The sequence below is a fragment of the Camellia sinensis genome, chromosome 3, assembly GCF_055761805.1.
Source record: "Camellia sinensis isolate YWXY chromosome 3, ASM5576180v1, whole genome shotgun sequence".
Lineage (NCBI taxonomy): Eukaryota > Viridiplantae > Streptophyta > Magnoliopsida > Ericales > Theaceae > Camellia > Camellia sinensis.
This window is the reverse complement of record NC_138963.1, coordinates 26,842,129-26,866,300: the sequence shown is the minus strand read 5'-3', so window position 1 is coordinate 26,866,300 and position 24,172 is coordinate 26,842,129. Positions and strand designations below refer to the sequence as shown.

The 24,172-nt window shown below is 35.7% G+C and overlaps 3 protein-coding genes across 13 annotated transcripts in view; 1 reads left to right on the top strand and 2 right to left on the bottom strand.

The window, feature by feature from the left end:
• LOC114308043 (retrovirus-related Pol polyprotein from transposon RE2) overlaps window positions 1–10,960 on the top strand; it is a 71,685-nt gene extending 60,725 nt beyond the window's left edge. For 7 of the 11 annotated variants that reach the window (XM_082919357.1, XM_082919362.1, XM_082919363.1 and 4 more), the window contains 5 exons: window positions 5,778–5,922; window positions 7,177–7,478; window positions 7,910–8,117; window positions 8,256–8,468; window positions 9,042–9,209. In XM_082919357.1, coding sequence (XP_082775483.1) covers window positions 5,778–5,922; window positions 7,177–7,478; window positions 7,910–7,951 — 489 coding nt within the window. In that variant the 3' untranslated portion in view covers window positions 7,952–8,117; window positions 8,256–8,468; window positions 9,042–9,209. Of the gene's footprint in view, window positions 1–5,777; window positions 7,479–7,740; window positions 7,816–7,909; window positions 8,118–8,255; window positions 8,469–9,041; window positions 9,527–9,942 lie in introns of those variants that run through there. The other 4 variants (XM_082919361.1, XM_082919360.1, XM_082919354.1 and 1 more) reach the window with 4 other exon arrangements.
• A 582-nt stretch (window positions 10,961–11,542) lies between these two features.
• Window positions 11,543–16,006, bottom strand: LOC114308067 (3-isopropylmalate dehydrogenase, chloroplastic). The gene is made up of 7 exons (XM_082919353.1): window positions 15,658–16,006; window positions 14,192–14,512; window positions 13,926–14,087; window positions 13,763–13,837; window positions 13,408–13,517; window positions 13,188–13,260; window positions 11,543–12,054 (listed from the first exon to the last, which is right to left on the bottom strand). Exons 1-7 carry the CDS (start codon window positions 15,868–15,870, stop codon window positions 11,863–11,865), a joined length of 1,146 nt encoding a protein of 381 aa, XP_082775479.1. The 5' UTR covers window positions 15,871–16,006; the 3' UTR covers window positions 11,543–11,862.
• Window positions 16,007–19,471: 3,465 nt separating this feature from the next.
• Window positions 19,472–23,421, bottom strand: LOC114308066 (phenylalanine ammonia-lyase). The gene is made up of 2 exons (XM_028253556.2): window positions 22,812–23,421; window positions 19,472–21,405 (listed from the first exon to the last, which is right to left on the bottom strand). Exons 1-2 carry the CDS (start codon window positions 23,195–23,197, stop codon window positions 19,656–19,658), a joined length of 2,136 nt encoding a protein of 711 aa, XP_028109357.2. The 5' UTR covers window positions 23,198–23,421; the 3' UTR covers window positions 19,472–19,655.
• Window positions 23,422–24,172: the final 751 nt, after the last annotated feature.

Here is a 24,172-nt window from a genome sequence, read left to right as displayed (position 1 = left end):
ATAGCACGTGCTACTTCAAGTAGATGTTTATTTTTTCGTTCTGCAATGCCATTTTGTTGAGGGGTATCCCGACATGTAGATTGATGAAAAATTCCATTTTTTTCCAAAAACTCACCCAACTGCTCATTGAAATATTCTGTTCCATTATCAGAATGTAAAATACCAATTTTGGTTTGAAATTGGTTTTCAATCATATTGTAAAAATTTGTGAATAAATTTTTCACGTCAGATTTTTTATTCATCAAATAAATCCAACATAAGCGGGTATGGTCATCAATAAATGTAACAAACCATCTTTTACCAGAAAGAGTAGTGATTTTAGAAGGGCCCCAAACATCACTATGAATCAAATAAAAAGGTTTTGAAGCCTGGTAAGGTTTTGGCAAATAAGTAGAGCGATGAAATTTTGCAAAAATGCAACTTTCACAATGAAAAGAAGAACAATCAATCCCTTTAAATACTTTTGGAAATAAATGTTTCAGATAAAGAAAACTAGGATGTCCTAGCCTATAGTGCCATAGCATTATTTTTTCTCGAACAGAGATTGAACTGGTACTATTAAAGCTCTGAGCTTTTTTATTACTAACAGGTACTTCATCAAAGTAGTAAAGACCTTCAAGCATCCTAGCACGCCCAATCATCATCCCCGAGTTCTGGTCCTGAAATTCACAATGGGATTCAAAAAATGTAACACGACAATTAGAATCCTTAGATAGTTTACTGACAGACAAAAGGTTACAGGCTAAGTTGGGGACGTGAAGAACAGCATTGAGATTAATTTTCTCAGTTAGTTTAATAAATCATTTTCCTGCAATAGGTGAAAAACTACCGTCGGCTATTCTGATTTTGTCATGACCAGAACAAGGGAAATAGGTACTAAATAAATGGGAAAAACTAGTCATGTGATCGGAGGCACCGGAATCTATGATCCACGGAGAGAAGTTTAGGCAAGAGAAGGCTTTAGGATTTCTACCTGTTTGTGCCAACAAAACACTAGGAGTACCGGTTGAGGAGTTGGATTTTATCAGCTTTAAGAGTTGATCAATCTGCTCTTTGTTGAAGGGACCTGAATCGGCTTCATTAGCGGTAGGAAAGCCACGATTCTTCTCTCCTTGTTTGCTGCTTTTCCAGTTGACAGGTTTGCCATGAATCTTCCAACACGTTTCGCGTGTATGGCGAGGCTTGTTGCAAAAATCACACCAGACCCGTGGCTTATCATCAAACCTGCGCTGGTAATTTGCAGCCTTGTTGGCCGCAGCATCGCTAATTAAAGCAGAAATTTCAATTGATTCACCATTACCTTTTTTCTTAAGCATGACGCTCCTTCGGCTCTCTTCCCTTCTGACTTCGGCAAATACTTCGCCAATGGATGAGAGAGGAGGTCTGCCAATAATTCTTCCTCGCACTTCATCGAACTCAATGTTGAGGCCGGCAAGAAACTTGTAAATACGGCTGTCTTCCACAGTTTTCTTGTGGTGGTTGCAGTCGTCAACCGATTTCCATTCGTATGTGTTGAAGATGTCAAGATCCTGCCACAACCTTTTTCAACGAATTGAAATATTTGGTGACGGAATCATCTCCTTGACGAATCTCTCCCAACTTCAAAGTTAATTCGAAAACTTGAGATTGATTTCCTAGGTCAGAATACATCTGACTAACATTATCCCACAATTCTTGTGCAGTAGTATAGCACATGTAATTAGAGCTTATATCCTCCTCCATGGAATTGACCAACCATGTCATAACCATGGAGTTTTCAGCGTCCCAATTGTCGAACAGCGGATCATTAACAGCAGGAGCCTTCTTGTCACCAGTGATGTAACCGATCTTTCCTTGCCCACGGATATACATCCGGACAGATTGTGACCAGCGGAGAAAATTATCACCATTTAGGCGGATGGTGGTGATTTGGACAGAGTGAGAGTTGGACGTTTTCACCGGAATGGCAGCGGCAGGGGTTGAAGTGGTTCCGGACGTGACTTCCGACATGGCTATGACGGTTTTAGGGCTGCTGTGTTTTTTGTTGCTCTGATACCAACTTAGAAAATATGAAGAAGAAGAACTCCGAAAATATGAGGAAGAAGGAATATATTTTTGTTATATTCAAAACTTCTTATCTTACAAGACCAAATGACACTCCTTATATAGGAGATATTACAAACATCATCATAACCCATTATATGCCACTTACATATTATATATTACCACTATCTACCACTATCATATTATATACATGCTACTATCTACCACCAACACCACTATTATATTCTATACATGCCACTATCTACAACCAACACCACTATCATATTCTATACATACCACTATCTACCACCAACACCACTATCATATTCTATACATGCCACTATCTACCACCAACACCACTATCATATTATATGCATGAACACAATTTCCAGCACTTTTACCAAATTTACGCTCCATGTACTCTATCTTAGTTCTGCTTATCTGAAATCCTTTAGATTCAAGAGTTTTTCTCCAAATCTCCAACTTTGTGTTAACTCCTTCTCTAGTCTCATCCACTAACACAATATCGTCTGCAAAAAGCATACACCATGGCCTGTCATCCTGAATATTTATCGTCAACTTGTCCATAACTAAAGTAAAAAGATAAGGACTTAAGGTAGATCCTTGGTGTAACCCTACAGTGATAGGAAATTCATTTCTCTCTAGCTGGCGATCTAATAGAGGTCACCACCTCTTTATACATGTCCTTAATCACGTCAATGTAGCCTTTTGTCACCCCATTCTTCTCTAACACCCACCATATTATATCTCGGGGTACTCTGTCATATGCTTTCTCAAGGTCGATAAACACCATATGAATGTCTCTTTTCTTTTCTTTATACTTTCCTATTACTCTCCCCAAAAGATAGATCGCTTCCATTGTTGACCTACCAGGCATAAACCCAAATTGATTCTCTGACACCTCTGTTATGTCTCGCAATCGGCGTTCCATCACCCTCTCCCACACTTTCATTATATGACACATTAGCTTGATTCCTCTATAGTAGTTACAATTCTGGACATCACCTTTATTCTTATAGATTGGCACTAAAATACTCTTCCTCCACTCATCTGGCATGTTCCTAGTCAACCAAGCAACTCCCTTTTTACCCAAACACTTCTAAGCTTCAATAGGAATATCATCAGGTCCTAAAGCCTTATTTGATTTCATCTTCTTAAGTGCAATCTCCACCTCAAAGTTCCTAATCCTGCGATAGAACCTATAGTCTTGGTTTATCGTATTACTGGTTATTTCTTATATATGATAAAATAAGTTATTTTTATTTTAGACATAAAAATTATATTATTTATGATATATTAATTATATAATTTTTTTTGGATGAATAATATTATATATTATTATATTAATGCAATTTATACCATATGTTAATGTAAATATAATATGAATAATAATTTACAAAAATTAAATATTATACTATATTTTAAGAAATAATAATTAGATATTTTATTATATATGATAAAAATTATAATTTTTATATAATTTATATTATATATAATTTAAATTATATAATTTATATTATATATATTATATATAGTATAATATATCGACTAGGTTCTCTTTTCCTTTCTCTTCATTCATTTCTTTTGCTGTCTGTAAAGAGCCGTGTCTGAGAGAGAAGAGGCGAATCCGACATAGATCCCACACCCGCACCCGTGTCGTGTCGTGTTGTGTCGTGTCGAGTACTTCGCCCCAAAGTGCCGAGTCCATGTAACACAATATTTAAATACTTCTCAAAATAGTTCTTCCACCTCCATTAATCTCTTCATTCTTCCATTAACACCTTAGAGTTCTCACCCTTGATGCATTTAACATGATTAAAATTTCTTATTTTCCTCTCTCTTATTTCAGCAAGCTTGTATATCCTCTTCTCTCCCTACTTACTATCTAGTTTAGTGTATAGGTCATCATAGGCTTTCAACTTAGTCTTCCTCACTACTTTTTTGACCTCCTTATTAGCTATTCTGTAGCGCTTAAGATTTTTCTCAGTTCTATCATTTTGTCACTTTTTAAAGCTCTTTTTTTTCGTCTTTATTACTGTTTTGACCTCCTCCCTCCACCACCAAGTTTCTCTAAAGTTGGTTCCCTTAAGATTCTCCTCATACAATTGGCCATTGAGTTGCACATAGTGTTAGCATCCTCTTTCAAGTCCTAAGTACCTTCTTTATCCATTCTATTCTTAAATGTGTTTACTTTATCCCTTTTTAGGTCCCACCGTCTAGTCTTGCAACGTCCACTATCTTTCCGAGTTTGGTGTTGCCCTTTAAAGCATAAATGTAGTACCAAAATCCTATGTTGAAACGTCAAGCTCTCTCCACGAATCACCTTACAGTCATTGCATTTTAGACGGTCCCCTTTTCTTACTAGAAAGTAATCTATTTGGCTCTTAATTGACCTACTCTTGAAGGTTATAAAATGCTCCTCTCTCTTCTTATACATAGTATTGGCCACCCCTAGGTCAGAAGCCAACGTAAAATCTAAAGTACTCTCTCTAGCCTCATTTCTATCATCGAAACCATTCCCACCATGCACCCTCTCATGCCCTAGTTTATTTACTCCTACATGGCCATTGAAATCACCACCTATAACTAGGTTTTCTCTTACGAGTATCTCTTGTAATACCTCATCCATTTGGTCCAAAAAAATTCTCTTAGTCTGATCATCTAATCCTACTTGGGGGCTGTATGCACTAATAACGTATATTATATTCTCTTCAATAACTAGTTTAACTAACATAATCCTATCACCTCTCTCAATGACCACACCTACGTTTTCTACAAGACTCTTGGCAACTATTATTCCTACTCCATTCTTGTGTCTATCCTTACCACTATAATATAACTTAAAGCCGGTATCCTCTATTTCCCTAGCTTTCTCACCCGTTCAATTAGTTTCTTATACACCAGCTATATTAACTCTCCTCCTAATCATGACATCTATCAATTCCATAGTTTTGCCGGTTAAAGTTTTTATATTCCAAGTGGCTACCCTAAACCTATAATCTTGGACTAACTTCTTTATCCACGTTTATTCAGAAAAACTCAAAAACCTTTGTCCATTTTTCACCGCACCTAGGCTTCGATGTGGCGCCTTTTGCTCACTTTTCAAAACATCCGGAGGCGGGCGCAATGCGTCACTTAAGGGGAACGACATAATATTTAATCGATTCAGAGTATTAGGCTTCATGTCATAAAAGATCTGAACGGCTTTTTTACGTGTTGGCTGTCGGCTACCTAACACACGATACTCTTCCTTTATCTGGGCTTAAGCAACCCCGGCGGAGTTCTCTAAACAATTTGGTTTAAATAGAAAATTTTCCTAGTTTAGGTGCTTCTAAAAGTCTGAAAAAGCTCAGGCAACCGAACCGTCTAGGCAGCACAAAGAAGTTAAAAGGGAGGAGACACACAGAGAGGGGTTGAAAGGTGTAAAGAATATTGATGATATGGTCGAAGATTTAGATCACTTAAATTTCAAAAGTTTAGTTGAATAACAGTCAACCAAAGTGGGCCTTACTTTACCTTCTGCATGGTATATATTTCCATGAGACCCATACTTCATATTGATTGTTTTTCCCCCTCTGTTTTTGCAGTGAACCTTACTGTAGTGGTGTAATTTTGTATAGATGAAAACTAATGTGATACTGTTCTGGTTAAATTCTATAGTCTTTTATTTTTTAATTTTAATTGCTTTGAGGGTTAAAAAATTGATGAGATACAACTTCTTGCGACATTGACAGTCAATTGGTAGTTCTGGGCTGATTTCTATTGGAGACATTTTGGACGACTTTGTCCATCAAAGGTTTGGCAAAGATTCTTACGCACACATTGATGGTGGAGAAATTATTCCTTCGAAGAAGCAAGCTGCCCTGGACTTGTTCAACGGTAAAGGAAGCAATAAATTTGTGTTTTTAATTGAAAGTCGTGCCTGTCTTCGCAGCATTTAACTGTTGTCTGTGGACACCGTTATAATATTCAACAGTGATTGTGATCCACGGAATGATTTAAGAGCCCTACGTAAGATCACTATCGAGTCACAGTTTGAGCAGTTGAAAGTATTCCGTTTGTATTCATCCTATACCCTGGAAGAGAAAGTACCAATTCTTGCCAAACATGGTGTCTCTCTTGATAGCAATATACAGAATTTAAGTTGGAGTATTTGTCATTCACTGCTAACTTGGGGTGCTCCCCATCTACTAAACAAGCTTCGTTGTAACACATCAGTTTCACAATCAAACATTACTTCTGAACATACTTTTATAAATGATGTGGTATCTGAGTTGTCAGCATTGTTGTCCGACCATGGTGACAGCAGGATTCCTAATAACTCAATCGTTTTGGAAGTACAGCAGACTGAAGGAACTTATCGCGGAAATTTTTCATTACCTGGAGAAGTGGAAGCTCAATTGGTGGAAAATTTTTCTGTGACACATCAATTGCTGCATAATGAATCACCACATGTTTTTTGGACAAATTTACTTGAAGGAAGGCATCCTAGGTGGAAATTTTTGTCTGGTTCGTCACCGAGGATTCGAAGAAGAATTCAACACGTCAATTATTTGCCAGTACAAGAAACTGAGTTTATAGAAGATACTACTCGAAGGAAACACAGGGCGGTGGTCAATGACACTGTTGATCTTATGCCATCAAAACCAAGAATGAAGAAGGAAAGGAAACTACATGATGGGGCCAAGGACTGCAACCTAGCTGGCACTTCCAAATTTATTATTATTATTATTTTTGGGGGGTAAATTACACTTTTCACCCTTACAATTTGAACCAAATTTCATTTTGGTCCCTATTGTTTCAATTTGAACAATGTCATTCTTACACTTTAAGTCCAATTTCAATTTGGTTCTTCTGTTCAAATTGGATGTTAAAATGAATGATTTTGTAACACATGTCAATCTCCCCGAGGTGTACATTGTAATTTGGACAGAAGGAACAAATTGAAACTGGACTAAAGTGTAGGGATCAAATTGTTGAAATTGAAACAATAGGGAACAAAGTGAAACTTAGGTCAAATTATAAGGATAAAAAGTGTAATTCACCCCACCCTATTTTGTGTGTTCGCACATCTTCATTATTATTTCTTTAAATCCTTTACAACTTCTTTGCTTAATAACCTTTTTCTTCCAGCAGGAGGACGCTCTGCCAGAAAGAAATATAAATGCTTGCCACGTCTGACTGATAAAATCGATAATTCCATTTGCATAAGTGATTCTTTAACTGTGCCTCCAGCGGCTCATGGTATCTCAAGAGGAAGTGATGGAACAAATGCCTCCGCCTTAGAAGAAACTGTCATAGAGGCCGGGCAGCGTGTTCGAGCAGTAATTCCCATCACCAGAGAGGCACCTCCTTCGGAGTTGATTGGAACTAGCTTACCTAAAATGCAACTGCAGATTTTCCCAGACCAAGGTAGTGAAGAACACCCACATCAGGTATGTAGCTCTTTTTTCTTGATTGTTTAATTTTGTTGATTAATTTTGATAATCTTTTATTATCTTTATGCCATAGGAAAAATACATGAGTATGCCAATCAAAAGTCTGATAGGTTGGATAATACACTGAAATTGTAATGTGAAAAGGTCTTTTGAAGTCCAATCAAAAGCCTACACATCTTTTGTGTTGTCCATGGTGATTGGTGTTTCTTTTTCTTTCACTTACCAATGTGTCATCTTATTACGTGTCCGTCTTTTTCAGTTGTTGCAACTGCTTGTAAAATTACTTTGAATGTCCAACTCTTTCACAGCAAAAAGGAAAATAAAGAAAAAAAGAGTAAGGACTACTTGATTATAAGAGAGATTAAAAATATGTGGTTGTAGGAGTTTAAATTGACAATTTAATAATTAGTCGTGCCTGTGATCAACAGGCACAAGTTTCAATACATCCAGCAAGAGGGTTCAACGGGTAACTCAAGTCAATACATGACTGCAGTTCAAGCTGGAAACAATCACCTGGTACAATCTTCCCCTGTTCTTCCTGAGGTGCCTCAGTCTGATTGCTCAGACTTGCTCCAAATGGAAATGGAAAGAATACAGAAGGATAAGGAGCAAGCTATCAAGTTGCACGGAGACACAGTTTGTCTAGCATAACTTTCTTTTTCATTCCCCCGTCCCCTTTTTTCCCCTAATATATTATTGTCAATCTTCAATTGGGTGTTAATTAGACCTCACTCATTTCACATTTTGTTGAATAATATTCTACTTTGCTTGTAGAAATTGTGGCTCAAAGCTGCGTGTGAAAAAGAGGTAGATGCGGTACGTAAGAGGTATGACATGTTGCTTCGGATTCTGAGACAGCATTAGTGCAAGAGAAAAAGGATTTTGAGACCTATTACAACAAAGTGTATGCGAATAAGTTATTGGCTAAGGCTTTGACTGAAAAATATGACGACGCCAAAGCAGCTGGTTCACATGGAACACAAGAAGGTATTTAACTCTTTGGAAGCAGATATGTTTGACTCTGTGTTAATGTACCTCTGTTTTGGGTGACGTTGAGACAGGACCAAATTTTGACAAATATCATTACTCTGTTTCTGATTATACATTTTGATTGTCCGTGAGATTAAACATTAAGCAGTTAGTTGAAATTCTAGAAGACAGGTTTAAGAAACATGGCTCAATCATATCCTTTAGATAGTTGATAGCTTCCATATTTTTTTGTTTTTGTTTTAAACACTTCAATTCTGAGAACTTTGGGAAATTGGCAAAATTCTGAACTTTTAGATGTAAAAAAATTTACACTTTCATGAATTTGGTCTGTTATTATCTATTTTTACTTGGGCAAGGATTCAATAGCTGCTTATTTAGAGATAGCCAGACAAGATGCACGAGCATTTCCATGCATGCTTGTCATTTAGGCAGATCAGTGGACTCAATTTGAGGGAGAATGTGATGACATTTTTCGTAGTTGGGCATTGTTTAGAGCATGAGCTCTTAAATCTCTCTCAGAACCAACTTTCCTTTCTAACACCAACTACTTTTCAATATATGTCCTTGCAGTGACTATACCTGGATTCATGAACGAAATATCTCAGCTATATCATCAGCAAACTGCTTCAAGGAGTAAGTCAAGACTCAAACAATCGTCAGCAAGTCTGCCAATGACCAGTCCACCTGTGTCCCCACCAATTCAAGTCGAGACGCATTCATCAGAAGTTCATCAAACTGCTGGAAGGACTACTCTGTGCCCGGAACAATCTATGACTAACCTTCCCATGACTGGTGCTCCTACTATCCCACCTGCGCAATTGGTGGACCATTCACTGGCTGTTCAGCAAACTGCTGCACGGATGACCACAGGACCTGCTGAACAATATTCGAAAACAGTGCCAATTACTGGTTCACCTGTTTCCCCACAGGTTCAGACCATGAATCATGCATCAGAAATTCAGCAAACCACTGCAATGACTACCACAGGATCTGAACAATCTTCATCAGCCTTGCCAATTACTGTTTCACCCTATGTTAAGGGTAACATGAACAAGGTACGCCACATGCTCTAAATTGTGGTAAAATGAGTATAGTTTCCACTAAAAATTTCGGTATGTACTTCTAATCTAAAGTATTTTTTTAACAATTGGACATTCAATAAAATGTTGGCGTTTTTTATTTATTTATTATTATTTCTCAAATTATTCCAGTAGCAACATATTTGGATGAGCATTATGACCCTCTTTTAACCTTTTTTTCATATCAAAACTTTATTCACCTTAGATTTATTTCATTGTATTTGATTTTTTTTTTTCTCTTTTAAGGAAAATTTAAGGAAATATATTAGAAAAAACTTTTGAGATTGCGAAAGTAATTCATGTTTGACAGTGTGTGTTCCAAAACGTAATTTGTTAGGGTATTAGCATTTTCTGATAACACTGGTTTCACCTGTTTCCCCCCGATAGTGCAGATGGCAAGTCATGCATCAGCAAGTCACCAAACTACTGCAACAACTGCCATGGGAACTGAACAATCTTTGGCAAGCTTGCAGGTGAGCCATTCATCAGGAGTTCAGCAAACTACCCCAAGGACTGCCCCGAGAATTGAACAATCTTTGGCAAGCCTGTCAACCACTGCTCTACCTGTGATGCGACCGGACCATTCTTCAGCAGTTCACTTGCCTAGTCCATGTGGACCCAATTTCAACTCCGTGATCTATTGCAAGGGGAACATTGCTGCTGCTTGTGAATTTCGAGCCCCTGCCCCACACCTACAACGCTTCAGACCTTTGCCAGAAGTGTCACCGCCCTACCTTCCACACCTTTCTAATGGGATGATGCCAAGTCAGCAATCACCCGGTAATTCATCAGTAGCGTCTTGCCGACCGACTGGCAACAATACCAGCTTACCTGTTATCAGGGGTTCTTTGTCTGGCCCCAGGCTGCCCATCAGCATTATCAACTCGCCTGCTTCAGAGCTTTGAAGCCAGTCCTTAACTCCGGTTAAGTTGAATTCAACTTAAAGATGCCATCAGAGTTAGTTTTGCTTCTCTGCTGATGACTTGTCAGGCTAAAGAGTGATATTTTAGGATGGTTTTCGTACAGACGGCAAGGTGTTTGGGACATTTGGAAGTACAAAAATAGTTTAATTACATTAGTGCTACAGGAAAATAGAAGAACCATGGTGGAGGCATCATCTTTAATTAGTCATTGCAAAAAAAAGAAAAAAAAAAACACAACAAAATGGTGCTGCCAATGCCATGGGCATAGGAAACATTATGTAGTCTTTTTTGTTTTTTATTTTATTTTTTTGCTGATTTTACCTAGTGTATTGCAATATATGTTTTGCTCACAAATTATGGTGTATTGCTTTTGCTTTTGCTTTTGCTTTCCATACGCAGGCGTTTTTATAGAATCAAAATTAGACTGTTCTTGTTTTAGAATGCTCTTTTTGGATCAACTAGCTTATGCAAGAAACCAATTTTTAAAATGTCTAATGCATGTCTTAGGCCTAATGAGCTAATGGATGAATTTTCGCAACATTAATGCAGATCACAGATTAATTTTAATGTTAAATTGTATCTAATGATTGGGTAAATTCCTTGCAATTGCTGGTGTATTTAAATTCTCCGAAGCCTCGACAATAAACATTGGGGCTGTGTAATATTTTTGTCAATGCAAAAGCCAGGAAACAAATATTTCCCAATACAAGCTCGAAAAAATGCCTACATATTCTTAGAAACACAGATCATTTCATTTATTTGCACCATGCCAATTAAAATTAAGATAACCATCAAAGCAAAAGATCCGTTTGCCACAAACATCCACTTTGCATCTGTCTTATGCAATCGTGCCAAAAAACCTTTCAAGCAAACTAATATGTAAACCCTAACTCTGCAAAATGTAGGAACTCCATCCCTGTGAAAATGTGCTGAAAACAGGTTTTGTGAATTCAAAACTTATATAATACATCTCAATGAAAAGTAAAATGATGATTGTATCAAAGTTAAAGAGGTAAACCACAGTAAATGAAGAGTCATACCCTAGCCGTGACGGATAAGAGGACGAATTAGAGAAAATTGTGATGCTTTTATTCAATCCATGCGAAGATAATAAAAAGAACGAACCACGAGAGGTACTTTATACAGTTGTGCTTCTGTTATCTCTCTCTACTTTCAGATGTTTTGCAAAAGAACGGCGAGGCCATGGTTAATTCTATCGACAAATTCTGGTGAGCGTCTTCGTGCCAAGATATAATTGGCTAACTTCTAAAAAATAAAGGTAAAATCACTACTATAGAGTATATGAAAACACTGCTTTGAAAAGAATATCAAAAAAGGAGCAATTTGTTGTCGAGTACTTTGCCAGAATCAAATATGAAGAAGCATTCTTCAGAGATGATCAATAATTGCCTTAGTAAAATCAGTGGTTGTTGAAGAGCCACCAAGGTCAGCAGTTCGGTACTTCCCTTCAGCAATTGTGGCAAGGATAGCACTCTGGATCCGATCAGCTTTATCATGCAGCTCCAGATGGCGAAGCATCGTTACAGCACTCAACATTAGAGCTGTTGGGTTTGCCAGATTCTACACAAGATTGAACCACAACAAAAATCACTAACTAAAAAATTGACTTCTATAAGATGAAACAGCACCAAAGAAAGAAGAGTTTAATGAAAGAGTGACAAGGAGTCCCTCAAAACAACAAACCAAAATAACATAACAAAAAACGAGCAACAACTCAAACATAATAGAAGAATCCTCTATAATCATCCAAGAAAACTCTTTTGGATCAGTAAATGTTGAAAAGGGCAGCAATGGTCAACAATCTCAGTAATGTGAGCTTGGAGGCATCCTAAGGGATCAATCAGCACTATCATCTTGCCTATCAGTTTCAAAGAAGAAACTAACTACCACATTCCCAAGTAATCTCTTATCATTCCCCCAATTTGCAACTATTATACAAAAGAAAATATAATTTAGTGCTGGCCTACCTCTAAAAGGAGGCTTCAAAGTATATGAAGGATTTCTCTATACCTCTCTCAAGAGAGACTAGAAACCAATAATGACAGTTGACAGTCCTTCAAATGTCCAAAGAGAAGCAATAAAGCATGTTCTCTCCCACGGATGATCCCAAGGACTGAACTTACCAATGTTCCTAGTATTTCCCTCCAACCAAATGAATGCATCACCTTACTAGTAAATGAATTATTTAATCTTACAACAATAGTGGTAGTACATTCAAACTTTTTTTGATATAATCCGGCCATTATGATTTTATGGCACACCAGGACGAATTAAACAATAAAGGGGACTTGGTCCTGAGAAAAAAGGAATATGATTCCATTACTTTCATCCTGATCCTAAAGTCAGATCGTCATATGGAATAGCTTAACAACTGCACTCAACATAGATGACTTAACAAAAAGCTTGGAGAAGTGGGAAGTTTCAAGTGAAACAATTTGCATCAGCTGAAGGGTGTTTGGGGACTAGCTAAAAAAGCCAAAAAGCATTAAGCTGTTTGTTATCAAATAAAAAACTCAAATGTCACGTCAACTTTTTCACAAATTTTTTTTTTAGCAACTTACCAAACACATTGGCTTTTTTAAAAGCCATAAAAAAGCAAACCCAATCACCCATAGAAGTTGTCAATAATGACACACAATGGAAAATCACCTAATGCAAAAGGCATATAAAATAATATAGCTGTGATCACTGACCTTTCCAGCAATATCAGGTGCAGAACCATGCACAGCCTCAGCAAGAGCAATGCCTCCCTCACCAATATTGCAGCTGCACAGGACGTCAAATGAAGTGAGATGATATGTATTTGTATTGCACACTGAAGATGAATGTGTACACGTGTATGTACTTTTGAGAAGTATAAAACACAAATGTATATAACTACTTAACCAGTAACAGATAACAAAAGAAAGACACCTTGGTGTTAAGCCCAGGCCTCCAATCAACCCAGCACAAAGGTCACTGATAATGTCACCATACAGATTAGGCATCACTAGAACGTCAAAAAGAGCTGGATTTTTCACAAGCTGTATAAAGAAAGGTAAACTAGTTACTGTCATTCTCAAACTTTTCATTTTTATTTTATGAAGATTTTAATCCATTTAACTGGCATAAAATTGTTTTCAGAAGGAAAAAATATGGCATGCCTTTTCAATGATATCATTTTGCTTATGATAATATTGCAATTTACAAGCGTGCAGCAGATACTTGTACCATCAGGGAATTGTAATTTGGCTAGCACAAACTATTATGATGAGGGAATTGTTTATACCATCATACAGCAGTTGTCAATAACAACTTCCTCATATGTTATGTCAGGATACTTCTCGGCAACCTCGCGACAACACTGCACAAAAAAAAATCAAACTCAATATGGTGCCATATCCATTAAATATCGTATTGTAAAACAGTTTAAATATGTCCAACAATCGGACCTTAAGAAAGAGACCGTCAGTTTTCTGCATGATGTTGGCTTTGTGGATTGCAGACACTCTCTCTCTACCATGGGCCTTAGCATAGTGAAAGGTATATTCAGCCACCCTCAGACTTGCTTGACGAGTAATGATCTTCAAACTTTCAACCACACCCCTCACCACCTAACACCAGAAAGAAGAAAAAAAAAAAAAAAAAAAACTCGATCAGATCAAACATGAGATGGATATTTTTCTGCCTGCATTTGAATATTGTCGAATAAACTTACTTGATGTTCAAGGCCACTATACTCTCCTTCTGTGTTCTCACGGATGGTGATGAGATCTACATCATCATAGCGAGTCTTGTAGCCCGGGAGACTGTAGCAAGGTCTAACATTAGCATACAAATTAAGCTCTTTCCTTAAAGTAAGGTTCAATGATCTATGACCCTTTCCAATTGGTGTGGCCATTGGCCCTTTTAAGCCAACCTTATTTTTCCGTACTGATTCTAAACTTTCCCATGTAAGAAAACTTTGGGTTCTAGGATCAATTTCCTGCCCAACATAGTGTTCCTCCCATTCAATTGGCACTTCAGCTGATTTAAACACCTGCATTAGTGTAAATGATTACATTTGCCACTGCTAAGAGACACAATCAACAAAGTATCACTACTTACACTCCAATGGGCATCCCGTAATAATAGTTAAGGACAATGAACAGCTAAGTTAGTACTTTTGGAATGTTATACAATCGACAAATACCAATTAAATTGAAAGAAAAATAATATAGAATAGCTATATGGGTAATGCTATAGTACACACCCTCAAACATATGCAAGTTATGACATTTGTGGGGTTCATTATGAGAAATGTCATAACTAGATCATTTTGAGTGTAACTAAAAAACAAATGAGTCATAACCAAAGATCTTCTGAATCATAACCAAAATAATGTCATAACCAATATCATAGTGGGTTATAACTAACACAACAATGTGTATAACTAAGTCATAACTAAAACCACAATAGGTTATAACTAAAGACCACAAAAGGCATAACTAGGACATATGGTACACAATTTCCCTAGATATGGGTATATAGCTAAGGAAGACAAAATGTTAGGTAATTAGAAAAACAAGTGTAGCTGAGATCAAGATGCTAATATGGATATGTGACAAGATTAGAAAGAAAGAATTAGAAATAATACAATCATAAAATGATAGCACCGAATGAAACCAAATGAAGATAAGTTAATAGTTTAATGAAAATGTTAGGATAGGGAAGATCTAAATTAACATATATGTTGTAATAAAAAGGATATGAATTTTTTTAATTTGACTGCATATAAACCTTAACAGAGTGAAATGACAAAAAAGATTCAACTAGCAACTCTAATTGGTTCTGACATTTGATTAGGAGAACCAAACAAAATATATATATATATATATATATATATATAAATTTCCCATCTTTTCCCCTGTTTTCTCAGCGAGCAAACAGAATGATTACTATTTGTCACATAAATTGCAAACAGCATCATACAAATTTAGTGCCCAATTTTGAATATTTAGGAAAGAAACAAAATACCCATTAAAAAATGACAGAAAATAAACAACATTAAAGAGCAAAATTCCAAAAATTCAAATCGAAAAAAACCGAATCAATATTCTAAAAAAGCCAAATACAACACAAACATATAGGTGTATAACATATATATGTGTGTATATTAGGGAGATCGAGAGAGAAAGAGAGGACCTCTTTGACAGACTCGGCGATCTCGGGACCAATTCCATCACCGGGGAAGAGAGTGGCTCGGATCAGATTGGGGGTCGGCGCAGCGGAGGAGAAGAGGGTCCGATCAAAGAATGAGAAAACCCTAGCTGAAGAACTAGGGTTTGCAGCGGATTGTGGTGAGAAGAACTCGCTCGCATGGCTTCGTAGAAGGCGTCTCATGATTTGCGAACCCATGAACGATTTGCTGAAACAAACCAGAGAGAGAGAGAGAGAGAGAGAGAGAGAACCAAAAGGAAATATATACCCTTTTAGAGAGAGAGAACAAAAATTATTCTTGACTAGTGACAGTGGCAATATTACTAGTAATATAAAAATAAATAATTAAAACAAATTATTTTCTAACTAAAAATTGAAGTTGTCTTAGAAAAATTATTTAATTTGTTACTTCTCAATTTCTCTTAAATACTTTAGTTTTTACAAATTATTTTAATTTTTAAAATTTAAATTTTTTTCATATACACAATAGTGTCATTTGATAAAAAAAAATTTAATTGACTTTTTAAAATTGAAACTTTTTTAATTTGAGATTAAAAAGTTTATTTGATAATTTTTTTTTAAATTTTTGTAAAAAAAAAATTCAAACATTTATTTGGATATGATATTTATTTTATTAATTTATTTATTTTATTTTATTTTTTCAATAATGATAAAAAAATTCTAATTTTAAAATTTTAAAGATAGAACTATGGTGATGTGATAAGATGAAAAAAACAAAAACAAAACCATAAGCACACCCATCACATTATATGTAAACTCTATTTTTTATTACATCATTACAATTTTTTTTAGAGTTTTAAAATTAAAATTTTTAATCTTTGCTCTTATTTTTTATTATTTTTTTAGTTCCAATTAAAATAAGAAAGGAAGTCAAACTCTATAAGCTAGATCGCACAAAGATGTTGGAACGAGCACACTGGCATTAGGGGCATGGTGAGAGATCAATTACTGCATTCAATAAATTATGTGATTCTTAGGATTAAGGTGAGATGGTGTAATTAGAGAAGTATGTCTAGGTATTGTGTGATAAACAAATATTTATTAGATTAAAAGGTAAGTTTTATATAACGGTTATTAAATCAGTGATGTTGTATGGGACGAAGTGTTGGGCAACTAAGAATCAACATGTAGATAAGATGAGTGTGGTTGAGATAAGGATGCTAAGGTAAATGTGTGGCAAGACTAGACAAGTCAGAATTAGGAATGAATATATTCGAGAATGGGTATGAGTAGCACCGATAGAAGATAAGTTGAGAGAGAATCAATTGAGATAGTTTGGTTATATTCAACGGAGACCAACAGAGACAGTAGTGAAGAGATGCGATATTGTAACGGTAGATGGAAGTGTCAGGGGGACATGGTAGGCCTAGATTAACGTTGGCTAGCGTTGTAAATAGATATGTGGATCTACTTAATTTAACTAATGAAATGGCCTTTGATAGGGTGACGTAGAGAAGAAGGATTTATGTAGCCGACCCCATTTAATGGGACTTAAGGTTTTGTTTGGTTTGGTTATATTATCATTGCATTCATAATGATATAAGGATATGAATATAGTGTAACAATAATAAGATGGTAAATAATTTTTAGAGCAATGTTAGAGCCTTAAAAAAATTATCAAAAAATCTATATAAAATTCAATCATACAAGTATTGAGTAGAATTTCTAATATAAATGGTAATATTATCATTTAGTGAGTATTGTAGATTTGCGGTAGAAACCATAATATATTTGTGACTCGTAAGATCCTGATAGCAATATTTGTTTGGGGATTTGGTGATAGCTCCCTCACTATCTAGTTTATCTTTCAAAAGGACAAGAATTATATAAGTACTTTTAAAACCATCTAATATTTTAAAACTTATTTCTTTTACTATATTACCCTCATATCTATCAGCTCTCCTATTAAGCCATCTTCACTGTGTATTTCAGAGTAAAATTTTACTCTGTATAAAAGTAAAATTTTACTCTGAAAAACTAGTAAAATATTAGACTCTACACAAAAGTAAAATTTTACTCTGTATAAAAGTAAAATTTTACTCTGAAAAACGTGTAAACTGTGAGATTTTGAAGCTAAAAGTAAAATTTTACTCTATATAAAAGTAAAATTATACTTTGAAAAACTAGTAAAATGTTACTCTACACAAAAGTAAAAATTTTACTCTGTACAAAAGTAAAATGTTACTTTGAAAAACGAGTAAACTGTGAGACTCTAAAGCTACAAGTAAAATGTTACTTTGCACAAAAATAAAAAAGCGAAGGCAGTGTTTGTGGCGGCTGAAGTGTTTGACAATGATCACCTCTTAACAGCAAAATTTTACTGTAATTCAAACACTAGAGTAAAATTTTACTCTAATTCTCTCAAATAAAAAACAGAGCAATAGAATTAGAGTAAAATTTTACTCTCATTATCTAAAACAAAAAAACAGAGCAATAGAACCAGAGTAAAATTTTACTCTGATTCTATCAAATGAAATTAGATAAAAAAAACAACAAAAATAAATAATAAAAAAACAAACAAACAAAAAAAACAAATTAATCAACAAATCAATATATCTAATTGAGAAGAAAAACTTCTAAAACTCGATCAACAATTACAAATCTCAATGAAAAGAATACATGTGTTCAACAACACTCATACACACAAATATATATATACATATATTTTCTTGTTCTTCTTACAACCATAGAGAGATCCAGAGACTACGCAGACTCTGTGCTGCGGATTGGGATAGAACTTTCATCACAAGTTCAGTTGTTGTTTTCTTCACTGTTTCACCACATCAAACTCCGAACCTTTCACCACATTAGCATCGTAACCGTATTCAAACTCCGGCTTCACCTCCACCGAAGCATTCTTCACGTCGACACCGCTGTACGCAACAGCATAACCTCGAGAAACCGACGGCAATTGAAGCTACTGTCAACGAGGTCGTCGTCTTCAACGTTGCCTTTGCTGCTGAATCGAAAATCTAGATCTGCCGTTGCTTCTGCTCAACTGTGAGATCTAAATCTGTTGGTTCCAGATCTAGATCCACCACCACTACCGGCGCGTGAAATCTGTGATGTCTGTCGCTGATCTTGGTAGAGCGGATGAGGAGAGAGACGGAGAAGGTGGGAAGATCTAATTAAGAGGTATAATAGTCTGATAAAATATTTAAATAATAAATTTTGTCCTTTATGCAAGACTTTATAATTATGAGGGGGTTTAGAAAGTATAATTTTTTTCTTAATCCTTTTAACAATGAAATGAAGGTAAAGGGGGCTTATAACTAAATTTCCCTATTTGTTTCACATCTGAATATTGATACAGAAGGGACAAATATTGATATAACAGAAATTCACTTCACAATAAAGACAATCCCATTGAACAAGAAGAAAATTTAAGACAAGGGGTTTAAAAAAAAAATCCAATGCCGAGAAGATACCCTTGACAACAATTCCTAGATAGAGTTGAGAAAGAAAAGTGGAACGATGAAGTAAGAATGGGGTGCCATTGTGCCAACAACTTACCATAAGCTAGATCCCACAAAGAAAGCAAACTAGGGTTCAAAGTATTTTAAAGGATCTATGAAGCTATATGAAATAATGTAGTCCATGAAAAATTATTTCCAAGAATAATTCAAAGATTGGTTTTCAAATGACTATTGTACAAAAATGCATGTAATTCCTTCATAAGGCAATAATGTTGAAATGGATCTCATAACCCTACTTCTAGTTCAAAATCCCAAACATTTCACAGTGAATTGAAATTTTAAATTGAAAACACTAAGCTATCTAGTCACCAACAACTTTGGCATTCCATTGATTGTTGTATAAAGGTAGAAACATAGACATAACAGAGTTTTACATCATAATCAATACAATCCCATTGAATTGAACTACGTGATCATAAAATAAAATTTGAGACAAGCTACAAAAACCAAAAAATAAAAATAGAAAATCCAATGTAGTACATTGCTTTAACAGATTGGAAGAGGAGCACCATTCCAACTCTTGAGACAATCCAACAATGGATCAATCACTTGTCCCTCACACATTGCTGTGAAAACCTTGTCAAACTCCTCTCCAGGCGACAATGCCTTCTCTCCGGTCAGAAAACAAGTTCCCAATTCCTCCCTCACAAACTTGTATAGTGGATAGGACCGGCACTCCTTAATCCGGTTTGGAATTCCCGGATTCCCACTCTCAACCGCTCTTCGTGCACTCTCCACCTCTTTAGGCAACAATGCCATAAGTTCCTCCTCAAACGCTCTGATCTTTTGGAAGATCGAAGTGCTCACATTCTTCTCAGCGTCGCCATTTTTCAAGGCGTGCTCAACAAGGACTTGTCTCAATTTTTGCATCAAGGGGTAGGTTGCGCTGCAGGGATCGTCAATGTACGCAAACACGTGTTCGCGATCCACCACTCGAAGCAATTCCTTTTCGCAAAATCTTGAAGGGTGAAGTTCCCCATTAACACCCATCGTTAGAGTGCGTTTGGCGACTTGGCTAACACTGTTCTTGACAGTGTTCCTCAAATTCTCCTCCAAATGCCTCAAATCTATGGCTTGACATAGTGCCACTAGATATGTAGAGGACATGAGCTTCAAGATATCAATAGCTTCAGCGGTTTTTCTTGAAGAGATTAGGCCTAAGGAGTTCACATCTTGGTTATGTTGCTCGGCGCTTTGGACATGATTGGTTACAGGATTGGCAAGGAACTGGAGTTCTGAGCAATACGAGGCCATGGCTATCTCTGCTCCCTTGAAACCATAATCCAAGCTCGGATTGCGCCCTCCTGTAAGATTCGATGGCAACCCATTGTTGTACAAGTCATTGACAAGCTCAGAAAATTGGGCAAACATGAGCTTTCCTATCGCTGCTACAGCCAAACGGGTATTGTCCATGGACACTCCAATTGGGGTACCTTGGAAATTGCCACCATGTAAGGCCTTGTTCCGCGAAACATCGATTAAGGGGTTGTCATTGACAGAGTTGATCTCTCTTTCAATCGACTTTGTCGATGATCGGATTACTTCAATAAGTGGTCCTAGCCATTGTGGTGATGTTCTAAGGGCATACCTGTCCTGTTTTGGTTTTTGCAATGGGTCCATTTCATGTAGTTTTTGAGCTGCCTTGACATAAGAAGAACCATCCAAAATGTGTTCCATAATGGCTGCAGCTTCAATTTGGCCTGGATGGTGCTTCAATTTGTGTGTCAAATGGTCAGTGAATTCAGGTTTTCCTTGCATGACTTCGGCGAAAATCGCTGACAAAACTTCTGACAACACGGCGAGTACGTTAGCCTCAAAAAGAACCATAGAAGCGAGACCAGAACCGACAGCTGTGCCATTGACAAGTGCAAGGCCTTCTTTTGGTTGTAACTCGAAAAACCCTCCCTCGACCCCGGCCAGGCAGAAGGCTTCATCAGGGCGGAGAGTTTCTCCAGTGGGTCCGACTGCCCTGGAATTGGGACGACCGGTCAGAAGCCCAGCAATGTAAGACAAGGGGACGAGGTCACCAGAGGCGGTTATCGTGCCGCGCAACGGGAGGCATGGAGTGATGTCCTTGTTGAGAAATTTGGTAATGGCTTCTAGAATTTCAAATCTAATGCCGGAGTAGCCTTGGAGGAGGGTGTTGATCCTTACGAGCATGGCGGCTCTTGTTGCTGAATGTGGTAATGTGTGGCCAGACTCTACTCCATTGCCAAATATTCCAGCATTTAAGAACCTGTCATTTAAAAAAAAAAAAAAAAAAATCAACATAAGGTTAGCATAGAGAACTAAATTTGTCATAAAATTAAAAGATATGATAAATTTGGGGAAACTTGAGTGATACAACTATAAGATCTACTAGACTTCATTAATTTTATCTAGGTGACAAGAACTCAAATCAAAGCCAGATCTCAATGCCTATGCTTTGATGATTTATTAATTATTGACATGGTGCTACCAACCAATTTGAATGGTGTACCGTCATCCCATTCTCTTAAGCAAAAGAAATAGTTTTTTAATAGATTGTTGTAAACCCAAATCTAAAATTGAAAAGTGTGTTTGAAAACCAATTAATTTAGCCAATTCAATAGGCTTATGTTTAGATCTTGAATTTATAATATAAAAAATATTGAAAGAAAAAATGATTTACTAAGTGGCAAATAAATAATGGACGCCGATAATATACCCCAATAAGTTCGCTACACTAATAATTGCTTAAAACATTAACAAACGTATTAATAAACATACAATCCGACATAATATTAAGTAGATTTCGCATCGAACTCACATACGAATCTTATGTCTTAGTTAATAATTTTTTTTATTGGACTTTTATTGATATTTTTGTTAGTGTTCTAATCTGTGATCTTGGAGTCATGTACTTAGCAATTTATTTTATTTTATTTTATAATGCAACTTAATATTTTGTAAGAAAATGGAGATTCATTGTTAAGATCATAGATGTCAAATTATTTGACAATTTGAGTCTTGTGTGTTCAAAAAATAAATTTTGGCGGTTAGAATGCTTTGAAAAGTGCTCCAAAAAGTATATGATAAATCAATGACACAATTTTATTTTTATTTTTGTTTTTATTTTAAATCGAACTATAGAATAATGTGATTATCAAGATAAGGTTCAATTATAAAAATAACACCTTTATGTAATACTTGTGTAAAATTATGTATCAAAAACTTGAAGAAAAAAAATACAAGAATTTTGAAATTTTAACAATATATTTTAAAATAAAGTTTCACAAATCATTTACTAAAAGAAAAGATATATCAAAAGATATATAAAATTTATATATAGAATAACATAAATGTATTAAGACATCATTTTAAAATTAATTATTCATTTAAATGACATTTAATTATATTTTGCTGTTATAAGTTAAGGGGGAAAAAAATCTGTATATAGAAATTAATTACGAATATTATAAATAACAATAGATTCAAAATAGTGAATCTCATGTCATGTTGACTTATTTAAAATTGTGCCTTTTATTATTTTGGACCAAGAGAAATTTATGGAATGAAGTGTGTCTCATTTTTTTTTAAGTCCCGCATGGACAAGTTCGAGAGAGTTGTATTGTATATAATTCTGTAAAATAACTGTAAATTGAGAGAGGTTAGTTATGTTACCTAATAAGCTCCTTTTGAAGAGCACCTCCTTGTTTAGTCCTCCTATGAGAAGTAGCACCAAAACCAGTAGTAACACCATAACTATCAGTCCCTTTGTTCATGCTCTCCATAACCCAATCACTGCTAGCCTTCACTCCTTCCCTCGCCGTCTCCGAAAGCTCCACCGTCACATCACCGCCACGGGCGGCGATCGCTGCCACCTGAGATATCGTCAAGGTCTCGCCGCCGAGCCTAACCACCGGCTTCCGGAACTCCGCCACCATCCGCTTCACTTCGTCCAAATGGCTGCCCTTCAGTGACTCCGCCGCTGCCCCCCAGTTCAAGGGGTCTTGCAGGCAGAAACCGGGTGAAGCGACGCCGTTTTGATGGTGTTTGTTGTTCTCCATGGTGGTTGGTTTTTATGAAAAACTTAGAAAAGAGGTTGGGTAGAGAAGGGGAATGGAAAATGGGTTTATAGTGAATTATTGAAAGGAAGTATTGTTTGGAGCAAACAAGAACTAATTCTTGAGAGAGAGAGAGAGAGAGAGAGAGAGAGAGAGGAAATGCTAGGTTGGCTTGAGCTTTCCTGAGGTTGTGGTAGGAGAGGCATGTGGTTTATATAGATGTGGTGTGGTTGAGTGCGTAGTTGGTATGTGTGTATGGAGAAGGAAGATGCCAATACAAATAAAATAAAATAAAAATTGATATTAAAATTTATGCATAATGATGTAATTATTTTATTATTTTTTTTTTAAGAAAAGTTATTCTTATACAAATTCATATAGGATTTGTCACAAAAATAATATAAAAGTAGCATTTTTATAATTAACAGTCATTTGAATAGATTCTTTGTTTAGAAATGATATGGATGTGGAACTCAGATCATGTGGATTTCATGTGGGTCTTACACCTATGTGAGATATTTAATAAAATTTTTAGAGTCTCTAACTCTTAGAAATGATAGTCTCACAATTTAGTCACAATACAAGTTTTTTGTTTATTTGTCTGCATAACATTTTTCTTTTAAAAAAAAATGATTTACAAACAAAATTTAAATATATAAAATATATCTAGAATGATATGACAATACAAAAATATTAGAGATCTCAAAAATTTTATCCAAAGTTTTATCAAATATCTCACATAAACATGAGATTCACATTGTGTGGATTCCACACCTATGTAAGACATTTGGTAAAAAATTTAATAACATTTTGGGAGTTTTTAGCATTACTCATGACAATAACATATTTATAATTATGAAATACAATAATGAGTATTTTAAATAGAAATAAAATGATCACAAAATGAATTCTATATAAAATTATCCTTTTTTAAAAGACAAGATACTCATCATTATGGTTCAAAATTACAAAAAAAAA

Excerpts from the sequence above, each read along its gene's own strand:
- LOC114308067 (XM_082919353.1), bottom strand. The coding sequence starts at position 15,870 with ATGGGTTCGCAAATCATGAGACGCCTTCTACGAAGCCATGCGAGCGAG. Across the intron at positions 14,088-14,191 it reads ATAGTGGCCTTGAACATCAA|GTGGTGAGGGGTGTGGTTGA; the intron begins GTAAGTTTATTC and ends TTCTGGTGTTAG. Across the intron at positions 13,838-13,925 it reads CTGACGGTCTCTTTCTTAAG|TGTTGTCGCGAGGTTGCCGA; the intron begins GTCCGATTGTTG and ends TTTTTTGTGCAG.
- LOC114308066 (XM_028253556.2), bottom strand. The coding sequence starts at position 23,197 with ATGGAGAACAACAAACACCATCAAAACGGCGTCGCTTCACCCGGTTTC. Across the intron at positions 21,406-22,811 it reads CTTCAAAAGGAGCTTATTAG|GTTCTTAAATGCTGGAATAT; the intron begins GTAACATAACTA and ends TTTAAATGACAG.